The sequence below is a fragment of the Ambystoma mexicanum genome, chromosome 9 (assembly GCF_040938575.1).
Source record: "Ambystoma mexicanum isolate Mex_15411 chromosome 9, UKY_AmexF1_1, whole genome shotgun sequence".
Classification (NCBI taxonomy): Eukaryota; Metazoa; Chordata; class Amphibia; order Caudata; family Ambystomatidae; genus Ambystoma; species Ambystoma mexicanum.
Window position 1 is genome coordinate 979,299,755 of NC_090931.1, and position 27,606 is coordinate 979,327,360.

General features: G+C 47.3%; 1 protein-coding gene across 4 annotated transcripts in view; it reads left to right on the forward strand.

The window, feature by feature from the left end:
• HAT1 (histone acetyltransferase 1) overlaps window positions 1-27,606 on the forward strand; it is an 827,312-nt gene that overhangs the window by 341,710 nt on the left and 457,996 nt on the right. For all 4 annotated transcript variants that reach the window (XM_069616209.1, XM_069616207.1, XM_069616208.1 and 1 more), the window contains one exon: window positions 20,655-20,775. In XM_069616209.1, coding sequence (XP_069472310.1) covers window positions 20,655-20,775 — 121 coding nt within the window. The remainder of the gene's footprint in view (window positions 1-20,654; window positions 20,776-27,606) is intronic.

Genomic DNA, 27,606 nt, shown 5'->3' on the forward strand with positions numbered 1-27,606 from the left:
GGGGACGAGGCAGCCGGGTTCACCACATAGGCAAGGATGTCATCCGCAAACAGAGATAGTTTAAATTCCACTTCGCCTCTGCTATTCATCCTGATGCCCGCATGTGCTCTGATCGCTATGGCTAATGGTTCCATCGTGAGGACGTATATCAAAGGGGAGAGGGGACAACCCTGCCTGGTCCCCCGCGAGAGAGCGAAGGACTCGGACAGCCTCCCGTTCACATGGACCCTCGCTGTGGGGGCTGTATAGAGTGCAGCTACCCAGATCCTAATGCATGGCCCGAAGCCCAGTTTTTGGTGAAGGAGTTCCATGTATCTCCACGCCACCCTGTCGGAGTCTTGGGAGAGGACACATGCGTCCAGATCCGATTCCTGTGCGAAGTGGAACAGGTCTATTGTTTGGCGGATATTGTCCGACCCCTGCCTCCCTCTTATGAAACCCACTTGGTCCCCGTGGACCAGTCTCTGCATTATCCCCTCCATCCGCCTCCCCACCACCTTGGCCAGGATCTTGACGTCCGTGTTAATAATGATATTGGGCGGTAAGAGGAGCACTCTGCGGGGTCCTTACCCTCCTTGGGGAGTACTGCTATGAAGTTACCCATCATGGAATCGGGGAGGATGCCCCCTTCCAGCACAGAATTGAATGAAAACCCTCGCCAGATGCGGGGCCAGGGTGGAGCGGAACCTCTTGTAAAAGTACACCGTAAAACCATCCTCCCCCGGGGAGGTTCCCACCTTCATCCTGCTAATCACCTTATCTATCTCATCCTCGGTGACCGGACCCTGCAGCCCCTCCGACATTTCTTCTGTTAAGGCTGGGACTTGAATGGACTCCAGGAAGCCCTCTATCTGAGCGTCACCCTCGTCATATTCTGAAGTGTACAATTTTTCATAGTAATGGCGGAAAGCCTCCCCTATGTGGGGAGAGTTGTAACCTATGGTCCCCTGAGTGTCCTTCACCGCCTTCACCATTTTGCTGCGTTGGACTTCCCTCAGCTTCCAGGCTAGGATACCCTCCGCCTTATCATAATATTTTTGTTTCACCATTTGGAGGCTTCTCTCCGTTTTGTGCAGGAGGAGGTCCTTCAGTTGGAGTCTGTAGTCCTCCAGTGCAGTGACCTGGTCGCGCTCGAGCGGCCGTGCCGCAGAGCCACAAGGTTGGAGTCGGGTTATCTTTTCCCTTAGGGTATTTTCCCAGGCCTCCCTTTCCCTTTTCTTCTGGGCTCCTATTTTGATAAGTACCCATCGCAGGGTCGCCTTGAAGGCGTCCCACAGTGTGTGTATGCCGACTTCCCCATTATCATTCAACTCAAAGAATTCCGTTATGGCATCTAGCACTTCCTGTGCGAGGACCTCGTCTTTCAATAGGGCGTCATTGCATTTCCAGCAGCCTCTGCGCTCCGTGTGCCAACCCTCAGCTATGGTGATACGGGCCATATCATGGGCCGTCCAGGGGATCGAGTCAACTCTGTAGCCCGAGATGTATGGGCAAAGGGTCTCGTCCACCAAAATATAATCAATTCTGGAGAATGAAGTGTGTATGGCCGAGTAGTACGTGAACGAGGGGATGTCGGACCTAGGGGATGGGATTGTGTCTACCAGACCCAGTTCGGCGTTGACTCTCTGGAAGCTGCGTGCCATGGCCTCGTCCGCAGGTCTAAAGTTTGGAGGGCCCATTCGCTTTCTATCGGAGGACTGGTCCAGGACCATGGTAAAGTCTCCCCCACCACCATCCTACCGTGCACAAAGAATTTAAGCCTGTCCCTTACTTCCTCCCAGAACTGGGCCTGGCCTTCGTTTGGGCCGTATACAACTGCAAGAGTTAGGGGGGCCCCTTGTAGTGAGCCCCTTACCAGTAGGTAGCGACCTTTGGGGTCCCTCAGAGTTGCTTCCAGCTCAAAGCCTACGCCCCTCGCTAATATGATAGCCACTCCCCTCTTCGTAGACCTGTGTGACGCACAGAACATCTCACCGATTCCTCCTCCCCTCATCTTGGGTTCCTTCCCCCGGGCCCAGTGTGTCTCCTGTAAGAAAAGCAAGTCTAGCCTGGCTCTTCTAACCTCCCTGCAGACTAGAGATCTCGTTGTGGGGGTGTTTAGACCTCGCACATTCAAGGTGCCCACCCCCAGGGCCGGCAGACCATCAGCCATGGTCTATACAACTCTCCCGGTTGGCCACCCACATCATGCCGAAACTCCCATCGTGCTTCTTTTGTCTCGCATCTGGATTGCTTGGATTCCCCTTCCTCCCTCCCGAGGGGCCCTAAAACTAGCCCCCAACATCCCCCCACCCCCTCCCTAAAAGAACAACCCCTGCCAACTTGAAATTACCCCCCTCCCCCCCTACCCGGCATCCAGCCAGTAAGTTCCGCCATTGCTGGCATTTGGCCGGACCACCAGCCTGCCCTCCTTGGCCAGGCACACGGTACAATGCTTATCTCCTTGAGCCTCCCCCCTCCCCCCCCGCTTTGTCCCGTCATTTGCCCTCTCCATACTTGCTGTTCAGAGGAACACTGTACTCGTTGGGACCTCACAAACTTCCAAACCTGTCCCGCAGCTAGTCGGGGCTCTCCCGCCGTCAGCCCTCCGAATCCATATGCTCTCCTTCCTGGAGGGGCGGTGGGGTATTCAATTTTTTGTATTTTCGCGAGGCGGTCCTTCTCCTGGCTCCCGACTGATCTGGGCCGCCCCTGGCCAATGCTTCCGGGCCGATCGGGCTTCTTCGGGGAGTCTGGTCCACCACATAGTCACGTATGGCCCCTCTAATGTCCTCTTCAGTGACCAACAATGTGCGTTGGCCCATGTATTCGAAAGTCAGGGAGAAAGGATACCCCCACCTGTAGCACACCCCCTTCTCCTTGAGTAGCTGCGTCAGGGGGCGGCACATTCTGCGCTTTGCCAAGGTGTAGGCGGAGAGGTCCTGGAAAATGGTGATCTGGGTGTTATAAGTGATCACCCCTGCCTTCCTCGCTTACTCCAGGACCTTGGTCTTTTCCGTGAGGAGTGGAATCGGGTTAGGACCTAACGGGGATTCCCCGCCTTGCCTCCTGCTCTGTGCACCCGGTCGAACGGGCGTTCCGTGGTCATCTCCTCAGCGAATAGAAGGGTAATAATGTCTCTCACAACTCGGGTTAAATCTCTCTGTCTCCCCCTCCGTTTCCGGAATCCCAAAAAATCTTAGATTATTCCTCCTTTCCCTGTTTTCAAAGTCGTCCAACTGTCTGGCTCTCTCCTCGTCCCTCTTCTCCAGGGCCGAAAGCCTCATGTCAAATTGGACTTCCTGTGCTGTTGACGAGGACTGGTTGGTTTCTACTTGTAGGAGCCTGTCCTCCACTTGGTCCACCCTCTGGTCCATTTTTTCGAACTTCTGGGCGATGTCTGATCGCATTTCCCTGATTTCCTGTAGGATGGAGGCAAAGGCCCTTTCCATTGCCGACGTGGATTCCATCATGATTCCTGGGTGGGTCGAGCCATTGGTGCCCGTATAGCTGTTGCTGGGGTTCCCCGTCTCCCTGTACCGAAATGCCTGCAGGGACTCTAGCCAGTTCATGCAATCCTCCGCTGTGTCCCCCACGGGGTCTGTCGTTCGCCAGGAGCTTTGGGGGGGGCGGGGTTTCCCCAGGGAGACCCCCAGGCGGGCACTCGCCGCACCTGTTCAGGGCGGAGGCCTCTCACCTGGGTCTCTCCTCATCTCGGTGTGGTCTCGTGGGGCAGATGGGGCTGGCAGCGTCGTATTCCCACCCCTGTTGGCTGTCAGAATTCTCCGCCCCGGAGAGGGTGGCAGGCGGGCACACGCCCTGGGGATGGCCCCAGGGGCCACCACCTGTTTGAGCAGAAGTGGGTTTTTCCCCCCTGAGCCTCTGAGCTCGCAGGGTTCCTCGGTGGGTGGGTAGGCACAATCCTGTCACCCCAGCGTGTTCGCGCTGGGTTCGGCGGTTCTGTTGGAGCCTCAGTGGGCCCATGTTGCTGGGGGTGGGGTGAGCCACAGCCGCGGCAGGCCGGTGGGTGCTGCGTAGTAGGCCGCAGCGGCTGTTGTTCCCAGGTACGCTCCTTCTTCCTTATGCTTGAATCCAGGAACTGTTCGGGACCGGCGTCACCGTTTCCAGGCCCCGGGTGCTGGGTTCGGGACCACTCGTCTGTGCCTCCCAGACAGAGGCGGGGGGGGGGGGGGTTGGGAGGGGTTTGGGGGGGATGCCCAGTCCCCGGGCCTGGGGAGGTGGAGCCGGAGGCTTAACTCCCTGTTCGGGGGATACTGTTTGAGTTGAGGCCGGCGGGGGGGGGGAATGATGGCGGCGGGGGGGGCGTACCCGACCGTCTAGGGCCTCACCTTAGCGGGCCGCTTCCTTGTTCCGTCAGCCGGGACCTGTTGGGGGAGGCCCCCCTCTCTCCTCCGTGGAGCGTTATAGGCCGAGTCCTGGCCCCGTCAGCCTCGGCGAGCCGCGTCGCCCACCAAAGCGCCGCAACCCGGCAAGAGGGCGGGCTCACCAGCCGGGCTCCTCGCGTCTGCATGCCTCTCCTTGTCCCTGGGCGTTCCGACGAGTCTTTTCTCTAGGCCGCGGCTCTGTCGCGGCCCGAACTCCGGTTTCCCGGGGGCCACGAGGTCCGCTCTTTCTTGCAGGAGAATCTCGGGAGGCGGGGGGGGTATGGGTCGCCGGTGAATGGCAGCACAGCGATTACGCCTGGGGGTTTAGGGGGGCTCAATCCTCTTAAAAGGCCCAGTCCTGGCGGGAGCTTGGCACTAGGCAGTCATTACCTATGCGCGCCCCCTGGTGGCCTCCTTCGTAAAAGCATTTCTGATGGTTGTATTTGCTTAGATTCACATGCGCCCACCCTTCCTCCCCGCTCGGATGGAAGGAACATGGACATCTTTCTACATCTCGCGCTTTTCTGTACTCACGTATAGAAGGCTCCCTCAGGGCAGAAAGAATACAGAGGGACCTCGACGCGTGAGGGGTTGTGGGTACACTGCACGTCACAATAGGGATAGTGTTACAGTCACGCCTTGTCGACGTCTCCTTTTCGACTACGAAAAACAAAATGCAATACTCCGCAGTGACCACTGGAGGTCAGACTATGCACAGCATGTGAATCTAAGCAGATGCAACCATCAGAAATGCTTTTATGGTAAGTAATGCATTGTCATCAGCGTGGTTCCAGGCCGTAAGACAAACTCCACGCGAACATGATCAATAACATCTCGCAAATACTGGACTCTAAATCGCAATCTGATGCTGATAACATTGAGTACTGCCCCATGTTGGCACTTCACATCGAAAATTATCAAGGCTTAAAAGAACCTGGGTTCTAAGCATAAACATGCTTTTGATGTGGAAATCATCAAAGAAAGCAAGAGCTTCGAAAAACCATCTGAATGCTCAAACACTAGTTGCCCAAACCGCTTTGCTGAAAAACACCTCACCAAAATGAAATATAAAAATGTAATAATTTTTCACAAAACGATAATGGAGCAACGTGATGCAGAATCAATCATGGAGTCTAATGCACTTAAAAACTCGCAAGACTTTTGGGCAACACAACATGGAGGCACCACAACAAGCAATTTGTAACATGGTATCAGAATCAGATTGGTCCTTGCATTATATCAACTTAGTCAAGAAACATGATGACATCAAAGATTTGGAATTTCCAAAGTTACAACAGTGGGACATTGAAATCAGTGAAGAGGCCATCCTGAGTAACATCATGACAATTAGTGCATCCCTGGCCCCTGTCCCTGACGGGCTCACTAATAAAATTCTGAAACATCTGGCTGGCGGAATGGGCAAAGCTTTGTTACATTTTGTACAAGAACATCTAAAAAAAAAACAAGCAATCCCTGTAACCTGGAAAAGAGCCATTGTAGTAGTCTTTAAAAAGGGCAGAAGCACAGACCCTAAGAACTAAACCAATTGTGTTGTTAGACGTGGTAAGCAAGATATTTGCAACAGTTACGCCAGTTATTGTCGTGGATAAAAACGTCAGGCAAACACCATCTTCGTCAAACTGGGTTTGTCAAGGGTGTGAGCTGTGAGTTAAATTTGCTGATTATCAACTTGCTAAAGATGGAGGTAATTAAACATAGAACTAAAATCTATTTGGCCTTCATTGACCACGATCCAGGCCATTGGAGGCGTGAGCGAGAATTGCTGTGGACCAAGATGCTTGAGTGGAAGTGCCCTGTGAGTCTCATCGTGGCTATAAAAGAGCTACACTCTGAAACTGAAAATGCAAATTCAGCTTGACCAGAGAGGAACCCCATCTGTCCCGATACAAACTGAGAGGGGAGTTAAGCAGGGGTGCCCTTTTGGCTTCCATTATATTCAACCTATTTCCAATATTGGGGATACGAGATGTTCATGCGTTTGCTTCTAAGATCAATGGCAAACCCGTAAATTGGCTTCTATACGCTGATGACATTGTTCTTAGACGTTACCCCTATTGGTCTTCAGCGAAAATGAGTAGCCCTTGAAAAATATAGAAGTGCAAACGGCCTAACAATCAACCCGGCAAAATCTGAAGTACTTGTATTACAGGACCTCAATGGTAAACGTGCAGCACGCAAAAAGAACTACCAGTGGAAATTGCAAAACAAAACTTTAAAATGTGTGACTCAGACACAATATCTAGACCTGATCATCAATTCCAACATCAACGACTTGCCCTTCACACAAAGTCTTGCACAAATGCAGACAACTATCAGCACAAGGCATGTTGATTAATAAAAAATATGGAAAGTTTTCCTTAAAACCGGTTATTGATTTTTATAAAAATGAATGCCGTACCAGCGTTTTTTACGCCGCGGAAGCAGCTCTTGGCTGCCCAAACACAATCTGGGCTAGATGCGAAAATGTGTTCTGACGTAAAATCTTATTCTTACCTCAAGGTACGCCAACGGCATGTATAAGATATGAACTTGGACTCATATCTATAAATGCAAGGGTAATATGGAACACACTTGGCTTGTACCGGAAACTGGTAGGTTCAGATGGTAGCCAGCCCCCTTTTTTGTATAGGCTTCCTACACGCATGCGTAGGGTTTCGATTTCAAATCTATTTCGGGGCAAAGAGACAGCCACCTTTCCCGTTCTGCGCTTGCCAACCAACAATTACAGCAATTGTTTGATGCAGTAATGTGCAGATGCGTTGACCTGTCAGGCTAAGTCGTGCTGCTTCTTTATTTTCCAACTCGTGCAGCTCTGGATCCCTCTAAATAATTTTATAGGGCCCTCCAGGTCAGGATTCAGTTTTGAAATCTCCAGTGTGACTGACTACATCGCTATGGTCGTTACGGCTACTTGGTATTCTCCAGAATGGTAACATCTACATCCTGAGGAAGACGTTGTTAACTACCACTACACGTCGAAACCGGTCGAGAGATCAACCCTACAGGGATGTCATCTTTTGCACTTTTCCTTCCGATCCACCCTGACAATAGATTGTGAATTAATTCTATTGTTTGTGAACATAATAATGTCTGTTGTTGTGGGGATTGGTCATGAATTCCTTTTCCCCATAGGTTTTTAGCATGATTCCTTTGTTTTTTAGTATGTTGGATGTATGTCAAGGTATGAAGAGTTGTGTTTGAATGATTGCACCATGAATGGCAAGTATGTGTGACGATGTTTTAGCCGATTCTAGGCATATCGCTGCTGCTGTTTTGCTATATTAAAGTGACCAGTGTTTAATTATTTGTGATTTATTCACCACTTTGCAAATTGTTTGTATCATTTCTAATTAAATTTTGATACATTATTTCAAATATATTTTTCTCTGGACATATCTTTTGTTTTTTCATGTTCAGATACCCCACCTCAATTTGACATCTTAAAGAAAGGCGAGAGAGGCAGTAAAGACTATCCTTGACGATTGGGTAAATCGATGTGAGGAGTTAATACAACTGAACTCTGATAAGCTTGTGCTACAAGGGAATCCGAATTGGGTGAAGAAAAAGCTATGGCAGTTAGATTGGATTCAGACTATGGACAAAAGATAAGTGTATGAAATTGGCTGCTCCAGAGGCCAATGCGTATAACATCTTGCAGAACTACTTGATAAAGTTCCCTAATAAAAATTGTAGGCAACTTTTTATGAGATTCCGCTTAAACTTGTATGACGCAAGAGAAAATCAAAAGTCAAGATCTAACAGTTTAAGCTTTAATTGAAACTGTAGGTTCTGCAGTACTGCTAAGGAAACTCTAAAGCATCTTACAATCTATTGTTCAGAATTAAAAGATTCAAGAAAAAGTATCTTGGCAGGGAAATTGTAAAAAGACTGCTACTTGACGGATAAGATTGGTGGATTTTGCTAGCCGAAGGCAGTGATAAAAAATTGACATTTGCTCTTACCTTCTACCTAGCACAACTGAATGATTTACTTGTAAATACATCAAACAAGTAACTGTTCAAAAGTGATTCTGGTATTCATATGACTATAGGCAGATACATTTTTAAGGTATTGTAAGAGTCTGTATGATTACTTTTTGTTTTTCTTTTCTCAGAGTTATGTGATGTCTTGATTTTTAAAAAGTTTGTAATAAACTAAAATAAAAAAACTTTTAAAAAACGATCCTTTAATAAAGGAATACTGAGAACTCCAGCGGAGGACCCAACAGAGCCCCGGCAACTCCCTCTAGGTGTGTCAACCATAAAATACACCGAAATCATGCCTAGTGAAATCCTATAACATGAGATAACAATCTGACTTTGAACCCCTAGGGAGGAGTGCTCAGGGGTCATGGATTTGGATTCCGAAGAATACATGATCCAACTCCACGCACAGAACAGATCTTCCATTCCGCTCCAATCGAGGGGAAGGAACACCAGTAAGACTACAGAGTGTACCCCTCGTGTTTCCCCTCTACACCATCAGGAACAGGAGTTATGACATCAATATACCCCCTTTTAAATCCACAAGCTCTATCTTTGGAAGTACTTTCCACTCTGCGAAATCTACCAGGGCAACTCAATGCTAGGCTACCACCTCCTCAGCCTTAGGGGAATCCACCAATGCAGGAAAAACCAGGTAACACCAGGTCGGCAAGCAGTACAAGGAAGAGATTAGGGGCACTCATCCAGGAACCATGCCAAACGTTCATGTTTGGCACACAGGTTGCAATCTCCACCCATGCCTTCACGAAGAGATAGCCTGCTAATAAGCAAGAAGATGGGGAGCTAGTGGATACAGATGAGGACATGGGTCCAAGGGACACCAGCTCTTCCAACTCCTCACCAAGATGATACGTGGGATACAGATGGCCGAGACCAGGAATCACAAGGTAGTCGGCACAACCCTCTCCACCAGACAACATTGGTAGTTTCCATGCCATGTTATGAAAGGTGTGCCAAGAATTTGGACTAACTCCGGCAGAGAAAAGCAAGGCTGCTTTCTTTTTGATCACATAGGTAAGCGCAGAAAGGCTCCTATTTGCAATACCATCCTAGATCATGTTTGGCAAGAGGGGTTGTGGACTTTGAAACATCCTTTCTCGGAACCTGCAATAAAAGGAAGACTAGACCAGAAATTCAAGGCACCGGACATGACCCCAAAATGTATAACCTCTCAAATCTCTCCGGAGTCGCTAGTGTCAGCGGCAGCAAGTTGGAAAGCTCATGCACAACACAAATGCACTACACCTCTGGAGAATAAGGGCTGAAAAATCGATGCTTTCGGCAAGAAAGTACTAACCATCTGGGCAACGACAGTTAAAGCGGCTAACGCCCTGGCGATAGTGGCTCGCTATGAACACGAAATGTGGCACCGGTTGGCTCCCATATTCAAGCATTTGCCAGAGCAACAGGGAAAGGAGGCCATGACACTTGTATGTGAGGGCGAGGAGGCCTCAAGCCACATTATCAACATTGTAGTGGCTCTAGCAGAGATGGGATTCAAGCAAATTGGTAATGGGGTAGCCCTCAGAAGACCAGGATGGCTATGCTGTACCGACTTTAGACAGAAGGTGCAATATAAGGTTGTTGACATGCCATTTGAGGGAGAGAATGTTTTTGGTGATAAAATCGAAGAGGCCCTTAAGGCAATAAGGCAGACTGATACTGCTAGATCGTTAACTGCCTCACAGGGCAGAAGGTCTTTTCTTCCCTTTCGGGGAGCCTATGATCAAACCAGATTGTCTTCCGCAAGGGACACCAAGAACTAAGATCCGGCTACTACTCCAAGAGATGTAGAAGGAACTAACAGTCCTCCAAACGCAGCAGGGATTACCGCCAAGCACAACACAAACGTCGATCGACCACTTAGAGAGGTAGGCAGAACAAAGTCCAGCAATGACTGCCTCAAAGGCACACGAGTGGGAGGAAATGTGGCGTTTCATTTCGACAGGTGGTGAGCAATTACAAAAGATAGATGGGTTCTAGATACCATCCAACACGGCCATCTGTTGGAATTCAAACGCACACAGAAACCCTTAACTCCCATAACAGTGTCACATCTGCACCTTTGAATTCTCCAACAAGATGTGCTTCAAATGTTAAAAAAAAAATGGAAATAAAGTTCCACCGTCGACGGGAAAAGGGGTATAATCAAGATACTTTGTAGTAAAGAAACCGGACAGGAAGTGGTGTCCAATCCTGGACTTAAGAAAATTAAACACAAACATCAAGAAACAAAAGTAGAAAATGGTCACACTACAAGACGTCATAAAGGCTGTTTAGCTTCATGAACATCTAGCGGCTTTAGACTTGAAAGACGCATACTTTCACATCCCAATACATCGGAGACACCGACAGTATCTCAGATTCAAGGTTGGCGAAAGTTATTACCAGATCAGAGTCCTTCCATTGGGCCTCAAATCAGCCCTCAGGACTTTAACACATGCTTAGCATCAGTGGCAGCTTTCGTCAGAAAACCGGGACACCACGTCTACCCATACCTAGACAACTGGTTGGTCTGGGGCCCAACACATCAAGAAACAGCGACTTTGCTGAGACAAACTCTGCTCCAACAATTGGGACTTGCAATCAACTATGCCAAATCTTGCATAGTGCCATTGAAAAGCTTGCTGTTCCAGGGCCTCGTTAGACCCTCAGCCGACAGAGTGCAAAAATGAATAACTCTGGCACGCTCTTTCATCCCAAAAACAAATCATGGTGCGCAAATACATGGCTCTACTAGGGACCATGTCGTCCTGCATTCCACTAATAACCAAGTGTAGGCTACGCATGTGACCGGTACAGTGATGTCTAGCTACCAGATGGTCCCAGACACAAGGTTCATGGGGAGACTAGATAGCCATCACCCCTGCACTCTGACACTGAAATGTTGGGCGGTCCTCGACAACATCTCGAAAGGGATGCCACTAGTAGAACTGACTCGCCAACTCACAATCTTGACCAATGCCTTCTTGGCGGGTTGGGGAGCTCACCTAGGCAAACACCAGATCAAAGGCCTGTAGACTGCAGAAGAATCGACCCTGCACATAAATGTCCTGGAGCTACGAATGGTCCATTGTGCCCTAAAGTCTTTCCTTCCACTGATCAAAAATTCAGTAGTGTGGATCCTCACAGACAATACCACCACAATGTTTTACCTGCGCAAGCAGGGAGGAACAAAGTCGAACACCTTGTCTCATGAAGCTCAAACTATTTGGAACTGGTCCATTCACAACAGCATCGCTTTGCAAGCATTCCACCTTCTGGGGATACACAACCAACAGGCAGACACCCTCAGTAGGGACTCTATGCAGTGCCACAAATGGTGCCTTTACGACAACCAAATAAACAAGATCTTCTCAGCGTGGGGCCTGCTTCCTCTGGACCACAATGTGCAACAGACAACGCAAAGAATTCACAAGCAGGTTACCACACCCGAACTCACAAGGCGATGCATTCTCATTCCCATGGAGCGGCATCTTCACATATGCGTTTCGTCCATTCCCAATGATCAGGAAGACAATCCAGATGATCCACAGATACCATTGCAAGATAATCCTGGTGGCACTGCATTGGCCCAGACAAACTTATTAGATCTCCTTCAGCTATTAGCGGACAACCTAATACATATGGGGTCTCACGCTGACCTCCTGTCACAGAACTGTGCAATTCTGCATCATGACCTACGTTCCCTCAAGCTGACAGCGTGACTTCTGATCACGCCGAATTCGGCTACCTGGACATCCTGCAGGAATGCCAGTGCATACTAGCGGCAACTAGGGAACCTTCCACTAACAACTTCTACAACCGGAATTACAAAAGGTTCTACGCTTGATGTTCGCAGCAGTCCAACCTTCAGCCTGACCATATGACCACAACTGGTTCTTCTCTATCTACTGAAGCTGGCAAAGGAAGATGAAGGTCTTGAGATCTCCTCCATAAAAGTACACCTGGCAGCAATATCCAGGTTCACCAGAAAGAGGAAAACCACCTCTCTACAGCAACAGGCTGCTTAAGCACTTTCTAAAGGGGCTTTTATTTGCAGTTTTCCACAGAAAAAAAGATTTCCACAGTTGTGGAGCTTGAATCTTGTCCTAGCCGGCCTCATGAAACCCCCTCTTTGAACCTCTCTTCGGTGCACATCAAGTTTGTAACCTGGAAAGTGGTGTTCCTGATCTCCATTATGTCCGAGTCTCTGAACTACAGGCCTTAGTGGTGGACCCTCCGTGCCTCCGATTTGCAAAGGACAAAGTAATCCTCTCTACCAATCCTCCTATCCTGAAAGCGCCATCTGAATTCCACAAGAATGCAACTATTAACTTACCTCCACATTCTTCCAGAACGCCACCTCCCCAGCGGAGAGAGCATTACACTCCCTAAACATAAAAAGGGTGTTACAATACTACCTGGACCGGGCAAAATCCTTTAGCGCATCAAGACACTTTTTGGCCCTCGAACAAAGGGAAAGCCATCACAAAACTGGGCATTGCCAGGTAGATATCATCTGCGATTTCCTTCTGCCGCGCATTCTACCAGAGCCACAGCGGCCTCTGCAGCCCTCTGCTCGGGAGTGGCCATCAGACATTTGCCAGGCGGCAACATGGGCAGTGCCTCACACATTCACTAGGCTCTACTGCCTGCAACAACAGCACGTGGAAGAAGTGCAAATGGGACGAGCAGTCTGTTCCAGTAAGGTAAGCCCCACAGCTTCCAGGGTTTTTCTAATTGCGTATGTATACTTCTGGCATGAGCGTAAAAATGCAAAGATTTCAAATCTCTCCTCCAGACATGCATACTGCTATAAAATATATTTACAGCATGTGAATCCATAAAAGATCCAATGCTGGCGAAGGGAGTAGTTTCTTAACTCCATTTCTCCAGCGTTGGTATCTTTCATGGATTCACATGCGCCCTCCAGGCAAACATCCTCTACAGGGGGTTGTCCATCCAGCTTCAGTGGTTACAATCTAAGGAGAAGCTGCTGGGGCAGAGCTAAACTCTCGACGTCCTATTGGTGGGGACTAAAGGCACCCACGGCGTCAATGGGACACTCTAGGAGTCTGTTTTTCCATAGGAAAAGTACTAAATAAAAGTAACCAGGGATTCCCAGCCTGACGGGGAATATTCACAGCATGTGAATCCATGAAGGATGCCAATGCTGGAGAAATGGAGTTAAAATTAAACTACACCATTCCATGTACTTCAAAGCACCCCATGTGTCAATAGTGTTCGTTACATTTGGTGGTTTTAACATTTTATCTTTCTGCACACGTGCAAGCTAATATGTATTGGTTCTAAACAAAAAGTAACACTAAAAAGTAACATATCCCATCCACAATTAACTGCACTCGATCTGTCTCTATATATGCAACATCACACTCGGTTTGCCGTACACCCCCCCCCCCCAGTCTTCAATACATCGTGTGCAGCATAAACCTCCTCACAATTGTACCTCCAGAGTTGGACGTCCCTACTTCACAAATCAACCCCGAGTGGCATACCTGCGCTCCATGAGATTTATTTATTGAACATTTGTATGGCGCCTATACAGCAGAAGTGTTTCTAGGTGCCACAAGACAAAATAGGGAGGTGGGGACATAGGAGAAAACAATAACAGTCCTACTAGGCATTTTAAAATTTGGTAGTGCACTATCAAGAAGTGCAGGGGTAGTAGGTCAATGAAAGGAATGGGATAGGAGAAGGGGAGAAGTGCTGGAGGGAGGGGGCCCAGGGAAGTGTGCAAGTGCTTAAGGGTGCCCAGGTGGGTTAGTGCCAGGGGTAGGGTAATAGTGCGAAGGAAGGGGAGGACCAGCCTCAGAAGGCTAGTCAGGAAAGTGAGCCAGACGGCAAGTGCTGGTAGGAAGGGGTCAGAGGGGGAGACTGGAAGAAGGATGACCTGACCCCGGAGACTCATATGGGACATAGGCATCCAGTCGTAGCAGCAGGAGGAGACCAGCAGGGGAGGGGGGAGAGAGGAGGAGGAAAGGAAGGTCTTCAGGCGCTTTCGGAACTTAAGATCGGGTTCATGACTGAGCGGGGCATGGAGGCCGTTCCAGAGGGAGGCTCCTGCCAAAGAGAGATCTTCCCCCAACTCTCTGCTTGGAGAAACGTCCGATCTGCAGAGAGTTGAAGCTAGAGGACTGAAGGACTCTAGCAAGGAGGTATTTGGGTAGAGACAGTTGAATGTAGCGAGTCCCCAAAAAGCCTTGTAAATGATGCAGAGGGTCTTGAATTTGATCCTTGCAACAACCGGGAGCCAGTGGAGAGATTGAGGCCATAGATAAGTCTCAGTCCTAGTCTGGATTAGTTGGAGAGGGCGGAGTGAGGAGAGGGGCAGATTAAGAAAGAGGCTTTTGCAATAATCAACCTCGAGAGAACCAGAGATGGGTTTCTGGGGGAAGGTGAAGAAAGGGAGAATGCCTCGGAGGATGCAAAGCTGATGGTGGGCTGCAGCGTTAAAGAAAAGGCTCAAGCAGCTCGTTTACGGAATTATTCCCAAGACTGAAATTGCACTTCTTAAGTGACAAGGCTCACGGTATAAGCCCTATAAGATGGAGCTAGACTCCGAAATATATCGTTTTGAGCCATATTGAATTGTTCTGCCTCATAGAAGCCAATTACATTATTGGTTAATGTTGGATTAAAGTACATTTTCACAATTGTGTCAATGACTTTTGGAATGGAAGGGTGACACAAATAACTATAAAACTAAAGAATTGAATCACAGAAAAGAAACCTTACTACAAGAATCATCACAATTGAATCACTCGGTCTCAAGCAACATGAGAGCATTGGGCATCACTGGGTGGACACACGTGGTTCCTGTTCTTTCAAGAGATCATTAGCACACCATGCATGAATAGCAGTCAGTCAAGAATGGGAGAGGAGGAAGAGCTGTGTCAGCATAACACTGGAAATGAGGAGAGAAGGTGAAGATCAAGTGGGCAAGGTGAATGTTGAAAAGCCACGGCAAGAGGACAGAGCCCTGAGGGACGCCGCAGGGCGAGTGAGGTAGAGGAGAGGAACGGGCCCAGTTGAACTTGAGGGCCAATTTGAGAGGAAAGAGGTTAACTAATCCAGTGCCTGGTCTGTGATGCCCATGGTCTCAGAGCCTATTTATGAGGATGGAATGATTGACCGTGTCAAACGCAGAGGACAGATGGAGGCGAATAAGGGCAGAAGGACAGTTTGAATCGAGATTTGATACCAGGTCATCACAGGTGTTCTGGAGAGCGGTTTACATGCCTCTAGCTGCTCTGAAGCCAGACTGGTGGTCACGTAGGCAGCCAACAGATTCAGCGTGATGAATTAGTTGGGAGATGACTACCAACTTCTCCAGGAGTTTGCCCACGAATGGGGTAGTGGAGACAGGGCGGTAGGTAGCCGGACAGGAAGGGTCCGCAGAGAGCTTTTTTTAGAACGGGTAGTACAAAGGAGTGCTCGAGGGATGAAGGGAAGACCCCAGTGGCAAAGGAGTAGTTGCATAACTCCGCCAAGGAGGAAGCGAGCGGCAAGTCCATGATGGTTCTAGATTAGCAGTGTAGCACCTGTTTGGAGGAGACTTTCATGGAGCACAGTCTTGGAAGATTAATCCAGTGCTATGGGTGAGGAGGAGAGGAGGAGAATGGGAGAGAGGATTCAGGGGGAGGCCTGCATGCAGGCGGGGGAGGGATGGCTGTAGCAGAGAGAGAGGACAGATGTCCTGAGTCTTGGTTGTGAAATAGTTGGCCAACGCCGTGCAGAGGACCAGAGAAGGAAGAGGAGACTGCAGTAGGATTGGCTAGTTTCTTGCAGATTTTGAAAAATTCAGCTGTTTGTGGCTCCAGAGATGCATGATTGGATATGGGACCGTTTCTTGGAGCGGATAGTCTGTATTGCCTTTGGAGCAGGCGGCAGGCCAGTTGTCGTAGGTTGTGCTAGAAGCTAGCCATTTCCGTTCTGCAACTTTGCACTTGCGTTTCATCGAGGCTAAGTCGGAATCATACAGACTTTTGCACTTGGAAGCCGGCTTCATGCGGATTCTCATGGCAGGGGCAAGGATGTCAAGGCAGATGGCGAGGGAGATGGAAGGTGAAGGTTAGCAAGAGCTGAGTCGGTGTGAGAGTGAATAGTATGAGGGGGGTGGAGGAGGCGGCAAAAGCGGCTACTGACGCATGCTTCATAGGTTGAATGACGAAGGAGGAGACTGGCATTGCGGGCGGGGGCTTAGCTGGGGGACCCGAGAGCTCCTGATGGGAGGAGAGTAGGGAATGGTCAGACCAGGAGAAGGGAGTAGTGAGAGGGTGAAAGAAGGGGATATCGGCTGAGATGAGCGCATCCAGGGTGTGCCTGGCGGAGTGGGTGGGGCCAGAGGGAAGGATGGTGAGTAAGAGAGTTGCAGAGGTTGCGAAAGAGTGGCTGCATCAGGAGAATCCAGATGGATATTAAAGTCTCCAAGGAAGAGAAGCTTAGAGGAAGAGGTCAGAAGAGAGGAGGCAAGGTTGGCGCACTCTTAGAGGAAGGGGGGAGATCTGTCCATGAGTCCTCCAGATTGTAGCAAGAGTGAGCAAGAGGGTAGAAGGGACGCTAAGCTTGCAGACGAGACATTCAAAGACGCATTGGAGGGTGTTGTGAAAACTCAGTCTCCTATGTTAAAGAAACTAAAAGGTCCAAGAGCAAAAGGCACAGGTATGACGCAAGCAAATGTGATGGGGGTCATACTTTCTGGGTATTACCCAAATTGATTGAATATAATCGATCGAAAGGTTACCTTTGACCAAATCTGGCCAGTACCATTGATCGATTATATCAACAACAAAAAAAGAATACTGAACATGTGGAGCGGGGGTGTCACCCGCTCGCCATTTGCGGTATTTGACCTTGGGGGTTGTGGGGGTGTCCTGGACCTCCTGAACATTGGAGGCAGGGCACACAAAAAAGAAAAGGGGACCCTGCGGCGTCGGATCCGACTCGCGTTAGAGGGTCTGAACTGATGCTGCAGGGTCAGAAGAGGCACGGACGGAGAACAAGTAAGTAGGGGGGTGGGAGGTATGTACTGTAATGGTTTGGTGTGTTTGGCCGCAGTAAAATCATATTGGCGGCAAAATTGACTAGTCCATTCCACCGCAAACAATTCTACCATGGTCAAACAACCCAAATCTTACTTTCTGATTGGTTTGGACCCTACCATGACAAGTATTAGTGACATGTCTGCTCTCCGTTGCAACCCACTAAAACACATTAGCACTAATAAAGCAAAACCGTGACAAGTGCAAAGTGTCTGAGGGTAATCAAGTGCTCCATATAAGATTTCGAAATGGGAGTATTTTACTCAATATTTTTCAAAGTTTACAGTAAAATGATTTTTTGGGGAGTAAAACAGTAGGTCTCATTCCAAAAGGACAGTATTTTATAAGCGAATAAAAATGTAAGTGGAAAAAATAAAGTTTGTAATAAATTCTTTGTACGTAGTTATTCATGCTGAAAGATACATTTTTACCTCTTCAGATCAGGCAGTAATATTTTCTTCCTGTGGTACCACTTGTGCTACGTTCCAAACATATCCACGGAGGTGTGAGGTGTGTTGCAGGAGGAACGGCACTGTTCTTTCAATTATTTGTTGGTAGTATTTTTACTCCCCATTTTATTTATTTTTTTGGGAATGTTTGCCTTTTTGTTTAGAGAGTAAAAGTGGCTGTTACACCCCTTTTATAAAACACGACTTCAAGATAAAACATGTATAAAGTGAGTAGTTGGAAATGAAACCGCTAATCTGGTGGCATATGCGTGCACTTCATGAGCCAAGAGTCAGTTGCCAATATTTCACACTGAGCTAAAATCTACTCAAATAAAATAATGTACACCAAATATCCCAAAAATGATCACACCCTAGCAGTATGTTCTATTTAGCAGTAGAACAGGAATAAAAATGGGCCAAATGAACAGTATGTGTGCTTGTCTGAGGAATTGATGTTTAAAGTGCATGCCATAAAGAACTCCCTTTCATTCCACACTTGGTGTAGAAATGTATTAACAATTGATATTTATACAAGGTATTCTCTATCTGTAGAGAGATTGTAAAATGTTTAATTGATAGATATACAATGTTCGATGCTTGAATGTACGTTTTAAAAATATTTCTGCTAAGACCTTTTGATTATCCATGCCAGGCATGCCTTCATAGCTCTTTGAGAAAACGGAGGGCATCCTCGCATCTACTCCCCTTGGATCCTCTTCTCAGGTGGCCAGAGGAAGGCCAACGCTTTTAGATCCGGACCCTAGCGGTTGGAGAAGTGAGGGAGGATCACCTAGGTGGAGGGTCCTTATGGATTGGGGGAGGGCGTCCCTGAGAGATGCAATACTATCCCAGAAGCCTAGAATAGAGAACACATGTATTGGCTCTAAAGTTTAAAAAAAAAAAAAAGTATTTGTAGAATTCACTATAAATGAGGTAATGGTGATGAAATTGTTTGACTAACAAGTTGAGGGATATGTTTGGAACTAGTAAACCTTAATAAAACTTGTTTCATCACAATGTAAAAAAAAATTAGCCAGCGATATTATGAATGCACACGCGACCACTCAACATCCTTTCATCATTGTTGAAAAGTATTAAAACCGTTATCTACTGATACGTACATGCATTTCTCTGAAAATTACATGCTGCATTTGTAAAATAATGTTGAACACTTACTGATGCAGCTGATGTTAGAGCATGTTTCACCATGATGTAGAAGATGATTTGGTAAACCTTAAAATAAGTTTTAAGTAATTAACAAATGACGAGACACACATTTGGATAATAGCTTAAAAATGTGTAAAGGCTGTGTTGATTTTGGAAAGCAGGTGAAGGGTCTTCTGTATTTCCATGATTACAAATGATTGGTAAATGCATTCACAATCCAATGTGCTCTGGTGGCAGCTTTCTCACCAGCAGGGGCGCTGGCTCCGGTCTATGCAGCCAGAGCATTAAAGCTTAGTGCAACCCTGTCAGACTGTGTTGCCCTGCGATGACCATGATGAACATCGGTGAGTCATAGCTATATAAAACACTTATTTAATTATTTTGTTATATAACGCGCCTAATACCATACCTGGGTTCGGTTTCTAAGCGCAGATCTAGGATTCTAACCACTGTTGCTCTGCGTGGTCTTGCTTCCAAGACCAGCGTGTTACCCTGTGCTCTCCTCTGTTCATCACTTTGTGGTGCAGAACGGAAGTACTGATTATTCATGAATCAATACTAGTGAATGTAGGCCCTTGTACAGGCACTGCTGAAGCATGTCCCTGAACGACAACTGGCTGATGTCACAATGAGGTAGGCCTGGTGTCGGAGACCGATGGGCTGCTGTAGTCTAAGGTCGAGGAAGTTGCACATTTCATCCGTTTAGAGAAGGGATGCCTTTTGGCATCCTACGGGCTGAAGGGATGCATGTAACGGATACATGGTCTGGTGCCCAATTTGAGGAAAGGACCTTTTGTTATGTTTGCATTGCACATGGGTATGTTCCACATGGAGGAACAGGTGGGAGGAAAGAATTTGCTGTGTGAAAGAAAGTAGCGGGCAAGGATTCCTTGACGCTGCTGGAGCATTGTGCTGTTTTGAACGTTACAATTTCTAGGAGCGTGGGACGTTTTGCCCATTGTCCCCAGTGTTACAATTGCAGATGGTTGCCAAGGAGGACAGAAGGCAGCTCTTCCAAGGTAGATAACTTTATTAGCAAGCATAAGAACATCAGGCAGTAAGACAGAGGGCAGTGGGAGAGTATAGCTACATGACAGACATCGACGTTCCTCAGCCAAGTAAGTATGCTGCAAATGACTTAACGGACATTGACAAAGCACGGGGATACAACACTGATGCAAGATTCCAATACCTATCTGGACCCCCTTCTCTCTGCCCTCTCTCGACACACACAATCACACACACCCACCCCTCCTCCTCACCCCTTCCCCTCAGTAGTGCAGATTCTGTTTTCCTTAAAGTACCCCTGACGTGCAAAGAAAGGTAAGCTTATAGAAAGAATATATATTTTTTTCAAAATAGAAACGTGTTTGATTTCTCCACCAACCTTTTGATGCTAGGTAAGTAAATTTCCCTTGTAGACCGTTAAGAGCGATTGAGAAGTCCCGTTACAAGGAAGTTGCCAGTTTGGTCTAACTGAATGAAAGTCTTGTATGATGGAGTGCTGGGACAGTGTTTTAATTGACAAATGTTTTCAGGCAAGAAAAAGCAAAATCTGTTGCAGTGTAAGAGGTGATTGCAATTTCTTGTTTTTTTTTCCACCAGCGAGATTGCTTTCGGATACAAAGGGCTGCAGATTATACTGTATTATAGCGCTGGGAGTTTGTCAACGTTGTACCGTATCCAGTACACATCGAAGGTTGATGACAGCTTTGACTGCGTGGAGGTAACGCATTTTTTGTAAAAAAATAAACATACTTTTGAGACAATTTATAAACTCTGGAAGCCTGCATTGTTTTTATATTAAGCAAAGTAATCTGCAATTTTGTCTGAGCAGAACTCATGTGGAAGGGATCTCCTGCAAAGAAACCCTTCACACACCTTGCTGGATCCATTTGCCACTCATCTCCCCATCCCACAGCAACCCCAATCGTAGAAGAAAGCCTTTGATGTTCAACAGGTGTTAATTTGAGGCATTGGTGGATTTTAAACCTAGTCCGTTCAATACATGAAGTTGTTACAGACTCAACAACCACATAGCGATTATATTTTTTTTCCTCCCCTCTTCTGGTTTGCTCATCCCTTTATAGAGTTAGGTCAAAATACTAATGCGGCACACTGATGTTACGTTCCCTAATTTGCATTGCAGTGCGCCTCATAGTCCATATCTGCCTCCTGACAAAGTCCGTTCCTTTTGGCTGTTTGCAGAGTAAGGTTCAGCACCCAAACATCACCTCCCTTGCTGGGGGTGGATGCTTGGAGCTGTACTTCTGAACTCGCTCTAGCAGCAGAAGTGAAGTCTATTGCTTCCAGAGCATGCAGCACTGCTGATGAATGATAATGTACTGAACTTCAACGTGCCCGCATTACAGAGCCAATGATTGCATACATGTCCTAAGTCTATATTGCATCAGCGTACAAAAAACATGTCCGTTTGAGCAACCTAGACTAACAAATGCTTTTAAAAAGAAATTACAAATGATGTTAACTGTTATTTTGCCAAGCTGCGTCTGCATTTGTTTATTGGGGAGAAGTGCTCCATAAGCCGCCAGAACATGCCAAATTCAAACGTTATCTTGCAATGTTCATACTCTAGTTTTAAATTGTTCTTGGCTTTAGAGAAGAAACCAAACTTTGTCCATGATCATTTATGGAATATGTTTTTAGTAGATTCATTGGTACCAAAATCCAAAATAGGTTTTGCAGTGGTAAATACTCCCATTTAAGAATGAAATGGTGAAATGCAAAGCTTGAAAATTAAAATGATCACACAGCTTCTCAATTCTTTTGTTGACCAGTTAAAATGTATCATCTGTATAGTACAGGTATACAACATCTGGTACATACATGTTGTTCTTAATATTCTTTATTTCATTTGCATAAAAGACTAAAAGCATCACACAATACAAAAAACAAAAGAATTACTATATAGCACTGTTAAACAGAAAAATACATTGATCATCCTAAAAACATCCACTTTACAAATACATGATTGTATAAAAAAAGACTGAGATGAAGTTTGTGACCACTCTATTGTCGGGCCTGTTTTTATACATTTTGACTCAACTTCAATGCAAACAATTGGAACCTCATCCAGACGTAAAATATTTCTGAAAATAAATATATCTAATCACCAAGGAGCACTCAATAAAATAAGTTTGAAAGTGCAGAGTGCTTTTCATGGGTGGGTAGGATATGAAGTCGAGCTACACAAACGTGACTGATCATCCCAACATTGAAATATCGAAGCAAGGTATTTTCTTTTCAGATTTGATAAGCAGGACAAAACAATAACAGTTTCAGATCCTCTACTGTTGAGCCATCACAGAAATATCTGCTTACCATTAAAATATTTCTGTCCCAGCTGCACACTGCCCCCGATAGGAGGAGCATGTTAATCTTCATACGCAGCAAAAGGGCTGGCTGTCTGGGATTGATGACCCATTTCGGATAACTTACAATACCTTATGGGCAAGGTAATATTGTACACCCGGCTTCCTCACCTCCTCGGACTCTGATGGGCACTAAGTGAAAAAACCTTTCTAAGATCTATCTACAATTCACTTTTCTAGTCCCATTTGGCTGCATTCACAAGGCAGTGGATAGGCTGGAAAGCTCTGAGGAAGATACATTATTCCACACAATAATTGATTTTCTTTGACCTGTATTTTCTTGGACTTACAGTAGTTCCAAAAATCTGATTGATAAGTTGCCACAGAGGAATTCAGCCATATTAATGTAAAATGCATACCCCACGGAAGGCCACACAATTATTTCCCCAAATCTCAGCAGAGCTCCATATTACCTGTGCTACGTTGATAGCCTGGATATTAAGGTGTGGGAGCCAGCTTTGATCTGGAGACTGGTCGCACCTAAATACCTAACAGTAGTGTCCCAATTCATTTCTAGACCTCCCCCACACACCCATAGCCATTACTGGGCCCAGGGTTCCTTTAGACCTGCCAACTGAAAGTGAGCGTCCCCCACATGGCATTTGAAACTCCCCAAAAGAGTCAATGATGGATGCACCCCTGATGGCAATGAGACCAAGACCAAGTGCGGGTGAAGTCAAAAGGGAAAAGTTTATCCAAACCAATATAGGGCAAGCAGAGAACTCTGCATACTCGGAGCGCTCTGCCAATCGGCAGCAAACATTCACATTTTGCTACAAATCCACGTCACCTATAATGTGGGGGCTAAGGGATACATGCATCAGTGAGATTGGGCAATGAGGAAATGGTACGTATAAATCTATAGGGGTGAGGCTCCTTGAGGTGTCATTGTGATGCTTGCAGGGCAGCTGAACTCATCAGGGTGGAGCTCTGGTCAGATGATGGTTGGTACATCTTTGACTATGCTAACATTTGCCCTTGTGGCCTCTCATACTCCTTCTTTGTTAATTGTAATTCATGATGCCAAGTAAATCCTTCAAACCATTATTCTAACATCACAAGAGACAACACATCTCTGGGTGTGAGTCGTTAATTATTTTGAAGAATACTATACAAGGGGTGAGCACTAGGTGAACAGCTTTCATGGGCTTAGGTGGCTGATGAGGGGGCACAGGCAAGGATACATCTGATTCCTCCTTGTTAGAACTATTGAGGGATACCTTTGTAGTATGTTAGTACAAGAGAAAATATATGGCCTTTATGGTCAGTTGGGGTTAGGGTGAACTGGGATACTAACAGGTCACGAAGCATTCATCCGGTACCTCAGGAGGAGGTGGGATGGGAGGCTTGTCAACCATATTTCTTTCAGTCTGGGGGCTTTGGAGGGTGGTCGCTGGATGCAGGCACAAGGGAAGGGCGAGGGGTTACAATTGTAGCATCACATCATTCACAGGGCCTGGGCTTCACATCTCAGCCTGGCCAGAGGGGGTGGGAAGGTGGGGGCGATGCCCGCGGTGGTACATGAGGGGAGAAAAGGCCCTGTAGCATGTTGGGCCGTACATTGTCTATGTTGTGGGGGGCACACATAAAGCATGCATTCAAATGAGGTAGAAATAGGTTAGTGTGTGCATTGGTACATTAAAAGATGTGCAATGTTCTGCTTACAATATGAAGCGTATGATTCAATGCTCAGAGGTGACACGTATGCTACAAAGGACACTCTATTATACAGTCGGCACACATCACATTAAACCATACTTATTGTGATAGTTGATTTAAATACATTTGAAATCGTACATTCTTAGAAAATTGAGTATATATTGATATCATACATTGCTTCATTTATTCTGTTGCAACCAATAATCCTTGCTTAATGATCAAAGGCTTAAACAACCACTTCATGGTTCTGCGTGCAATCTGGGATGGGCGAGGGTCATCTTATTTCTCTCTCTCATATATATATATAATCTATCTGAGGCTTGTGGAATCTGCTTAGATCACATGCTGTGCATAGGCCGACATCTAGTGGAAGCTGCGGAGTATTAGTTTGTTTTTTGAAACTTTGAAAATGGGCATCGACACAGGGCGTGCCAGTAATACTATCCCTAGTGTGACGTCCACTGTACCCATGATCCCTCACGTGTCTAGGACCCTCCAGATTGTTTTTTTCCGCCATACTGGTCGGAAGCATCCCGCGGAGTACCCTGGCCTTAGCCATAATTATACAAAAATATCGTTCTATTTCCCCATTTCTCCACCCCAACGTCGAGTCACCGAACTTCCACACTCGACAACGGCCCAGAGAAGAAATCGACCGTCGAGAGCTGCACGACGGACTTGGACCTCGGAAGGCCTCTGGCTTCGGCCCTGAAAGTAGGGAGAGTGTGGGATGCTACATACCCTACGCTCTTAAATATATAGGTACATTCTTATATATTCCTACACTCATTAGCCAGCTGCCACAGGGTGCGTATGGAGGGTACCCCTTACCAATTTTGCCCCAAGAGCAACCGCAAGTACCGTTGGGTTGACAGACACGCCACGTGCAACCTCTGCTTGCCGAGGGACCACACTTGAGAGATAGGGACACTACCCCCGAACCTCGACGCCAGATGTCGGAAAGCTCAGAAGGGACCAAAAACCAGGGAAAACAATCTTCCACCCATGGACAGGGGGGAAAACAGCAAAAGAAGCAGTCTCTGCCTTCTTCCACACCTCAGAAGCAGTCAGACAGGTCACAGTCTACTACTCCACAAAAATAAACGGACAAGTCTCAGTCTTCTGTCATCCTAAAGACCCCTGCACAAACCAATAGGTCCAATCAGGACAAAACGGGGAAACTCCCAGGAGAGAGTCATTCCCAGCTCAAGAGAATGGTCTAGTGACGACATAGACAGAGTTATGTCAAGGATGTCATTGGCAGACTTCTATGCCAAGAATATGAGACTTCCTCTCATATACCCCCGACTGGGCATCACCCTCAGGCTCTAGGGACCCAATACCCCCAAGTAAGAAGTCCCGGTTTGAAGCACCAACATGGTCTTCGGACCCTTTCTGTATACAGCCCTACACTCAATATCATGAAGATCCACCTTTTAGTGAGGATCCTGATTTGGGCATGTTGGAAGACCAAACTGGGACTGGCTACTATGGGGATGACGAGGACCAAGAGGAGGAAGAGGACGACCCAGGAACCTACAGGGTAGATTCCACAGTAGACAAAGATCCCCCGGTTACTGACTTCCCTGTCAACAACCAACCTCTCTTGAATGAAGTTTTGTCCAGAGCGGCAGAACACTTCCACATTGACACCCAGGGAGCACAAGAAGAGAGGGACTTTGCCGAGGAGTTAGTGGGAGAAAGGAGACCTGTTGCCCAGGCCATCCCTATCCTTAAATCAATACAAAGGAGGATAGACCCTTCACTTGTAAATCCCAACCTCACCAGGGCAGTAAACCCTAGGATCGAAAAGCTTTTCAGGGCAGCCCAGTCAGACCCGCTGTACATAAGGGGGCATCTGAAACCGGACTCCATGGTATTTACGAACACCCGAAAGAGGGCGGGAACACCCCTGTCATCGCCCGAGGCTCCGCCCGACAAGGAGAGCAAGAAGATTTATGGCTTGGGTAGGAAGGTAGCCTCCACTTCTGCCTACCAGGCAAGGCTTGCCAACTCCACCACCCTCCTGGCGAGTTACAACTGCCACCAGTGGGAAGAAGTCGCGGCACTCATAGACTCCGCCCCAGAACCCTTAAAGAGCCAATTGGCACGAGTTGCGTCGGAGGGAAGAGCCGTGTCCGGTTGCATCTTAAAAGCAACCTTTGATGCCGCGGATAACGCCGGCAGATTGATAGCAGAAAGCACTGTTATCAAAAGACATGCTTGGTTACGGCAATCTGGGTTCAAACCCGAGACCCATGCATCGTTAATAGATAAACCGGATGAGCCGGATCTATTGTTTTGAAAGGCGGTAGAGGACATGCTGAAAAATGCCAAGGATGAGTACGAGACTCTCAAATCCCTGGGCCAATTAACCAACGAACCCCCGAATCAAAGAGGAATGTCAATTTTCGTCGCCCACGCGGACATAATTCCCAGAGAGGCTCTAACTATTCCCAGGGGCAGGGTAAACCATGGAACAACCAGCAGTCTACCCAGGGTTATGGCAGGGGGTAATAAGAGGACGTGGTAAAGGTAGAGGCAGCCCCAGACGAGGTGGCGGCACACCTCCACCAAAAGTGATGTTCCGTTCAGGGTCCCTTCTCACGCATCCCCAGTAGGGGGGCGCATTTCTGACTTCACCCAAGCTTGGGAAGGGATCACATCAGACAGATGGGTGCTGTCCACAGTGTCTGCAGGATACTGCATAGAACTGTTAGAGCGTCCCCAAAACCACCCTCCACGACAAAAAATACATTCATTGGACCACCAGAAGATCCTCCTCGAAGAGATCGTCAATCTTCTAGCAAAGGACGCGATAAAACCCGTCCCGGGACAACAGGTAAACAATGGTATTTATTCAACTTACTTCCTTGTGCCAACAAAAGATTTGACAATGCGCCCAGTATTGGACTTACGGCCTGCAAACAAGTATGTCAAGCCCAAAAAATTTCACATGAACTACTCTCCAAGAGGTACTCCCCCTCCTAAGAAAGGAGGATTATATGGCAACATTGGACATGAAAGATGCTTATTTTCATATTTCCATGTTCCCAGCGCACAGTACTTGCGCTTCAAGGTGGACAGTCGGCACTTCCATTTCAAGGTACTGCCCTTCGGGATAGCCTCGGCTCCAAGGGTATTCACCAAGGTACTGGTAGTGGTGGCGTCAGTCAACCTCCTCTTCGAATTAGGTTTCTCCATAAACGAGAAAAAGTCTGGTGCCAAGCACCTCCAAACAGTTCCTAGGAGCTGTTCTAAACACTTAAGAGGGGTTGGCCTTTCCATCAGAGGAAAGAATTCGGAATATACTGCTGCAAATTCCGCAATATCAGGCCGGTCGCCAGATAACAGTACGCAAAGCAATGCGCTTGCTGGGCATGATGGAGTCATGTATTTACCTGGTCCCCCACGCGTGCCTGCGCATGTGTCCCATGCAAGAATGGTTTGCGAAACAGTGGTCTCGGGCAAGTGGTCAGTGGGACGATCTAGTGGTCGTTTCGCCG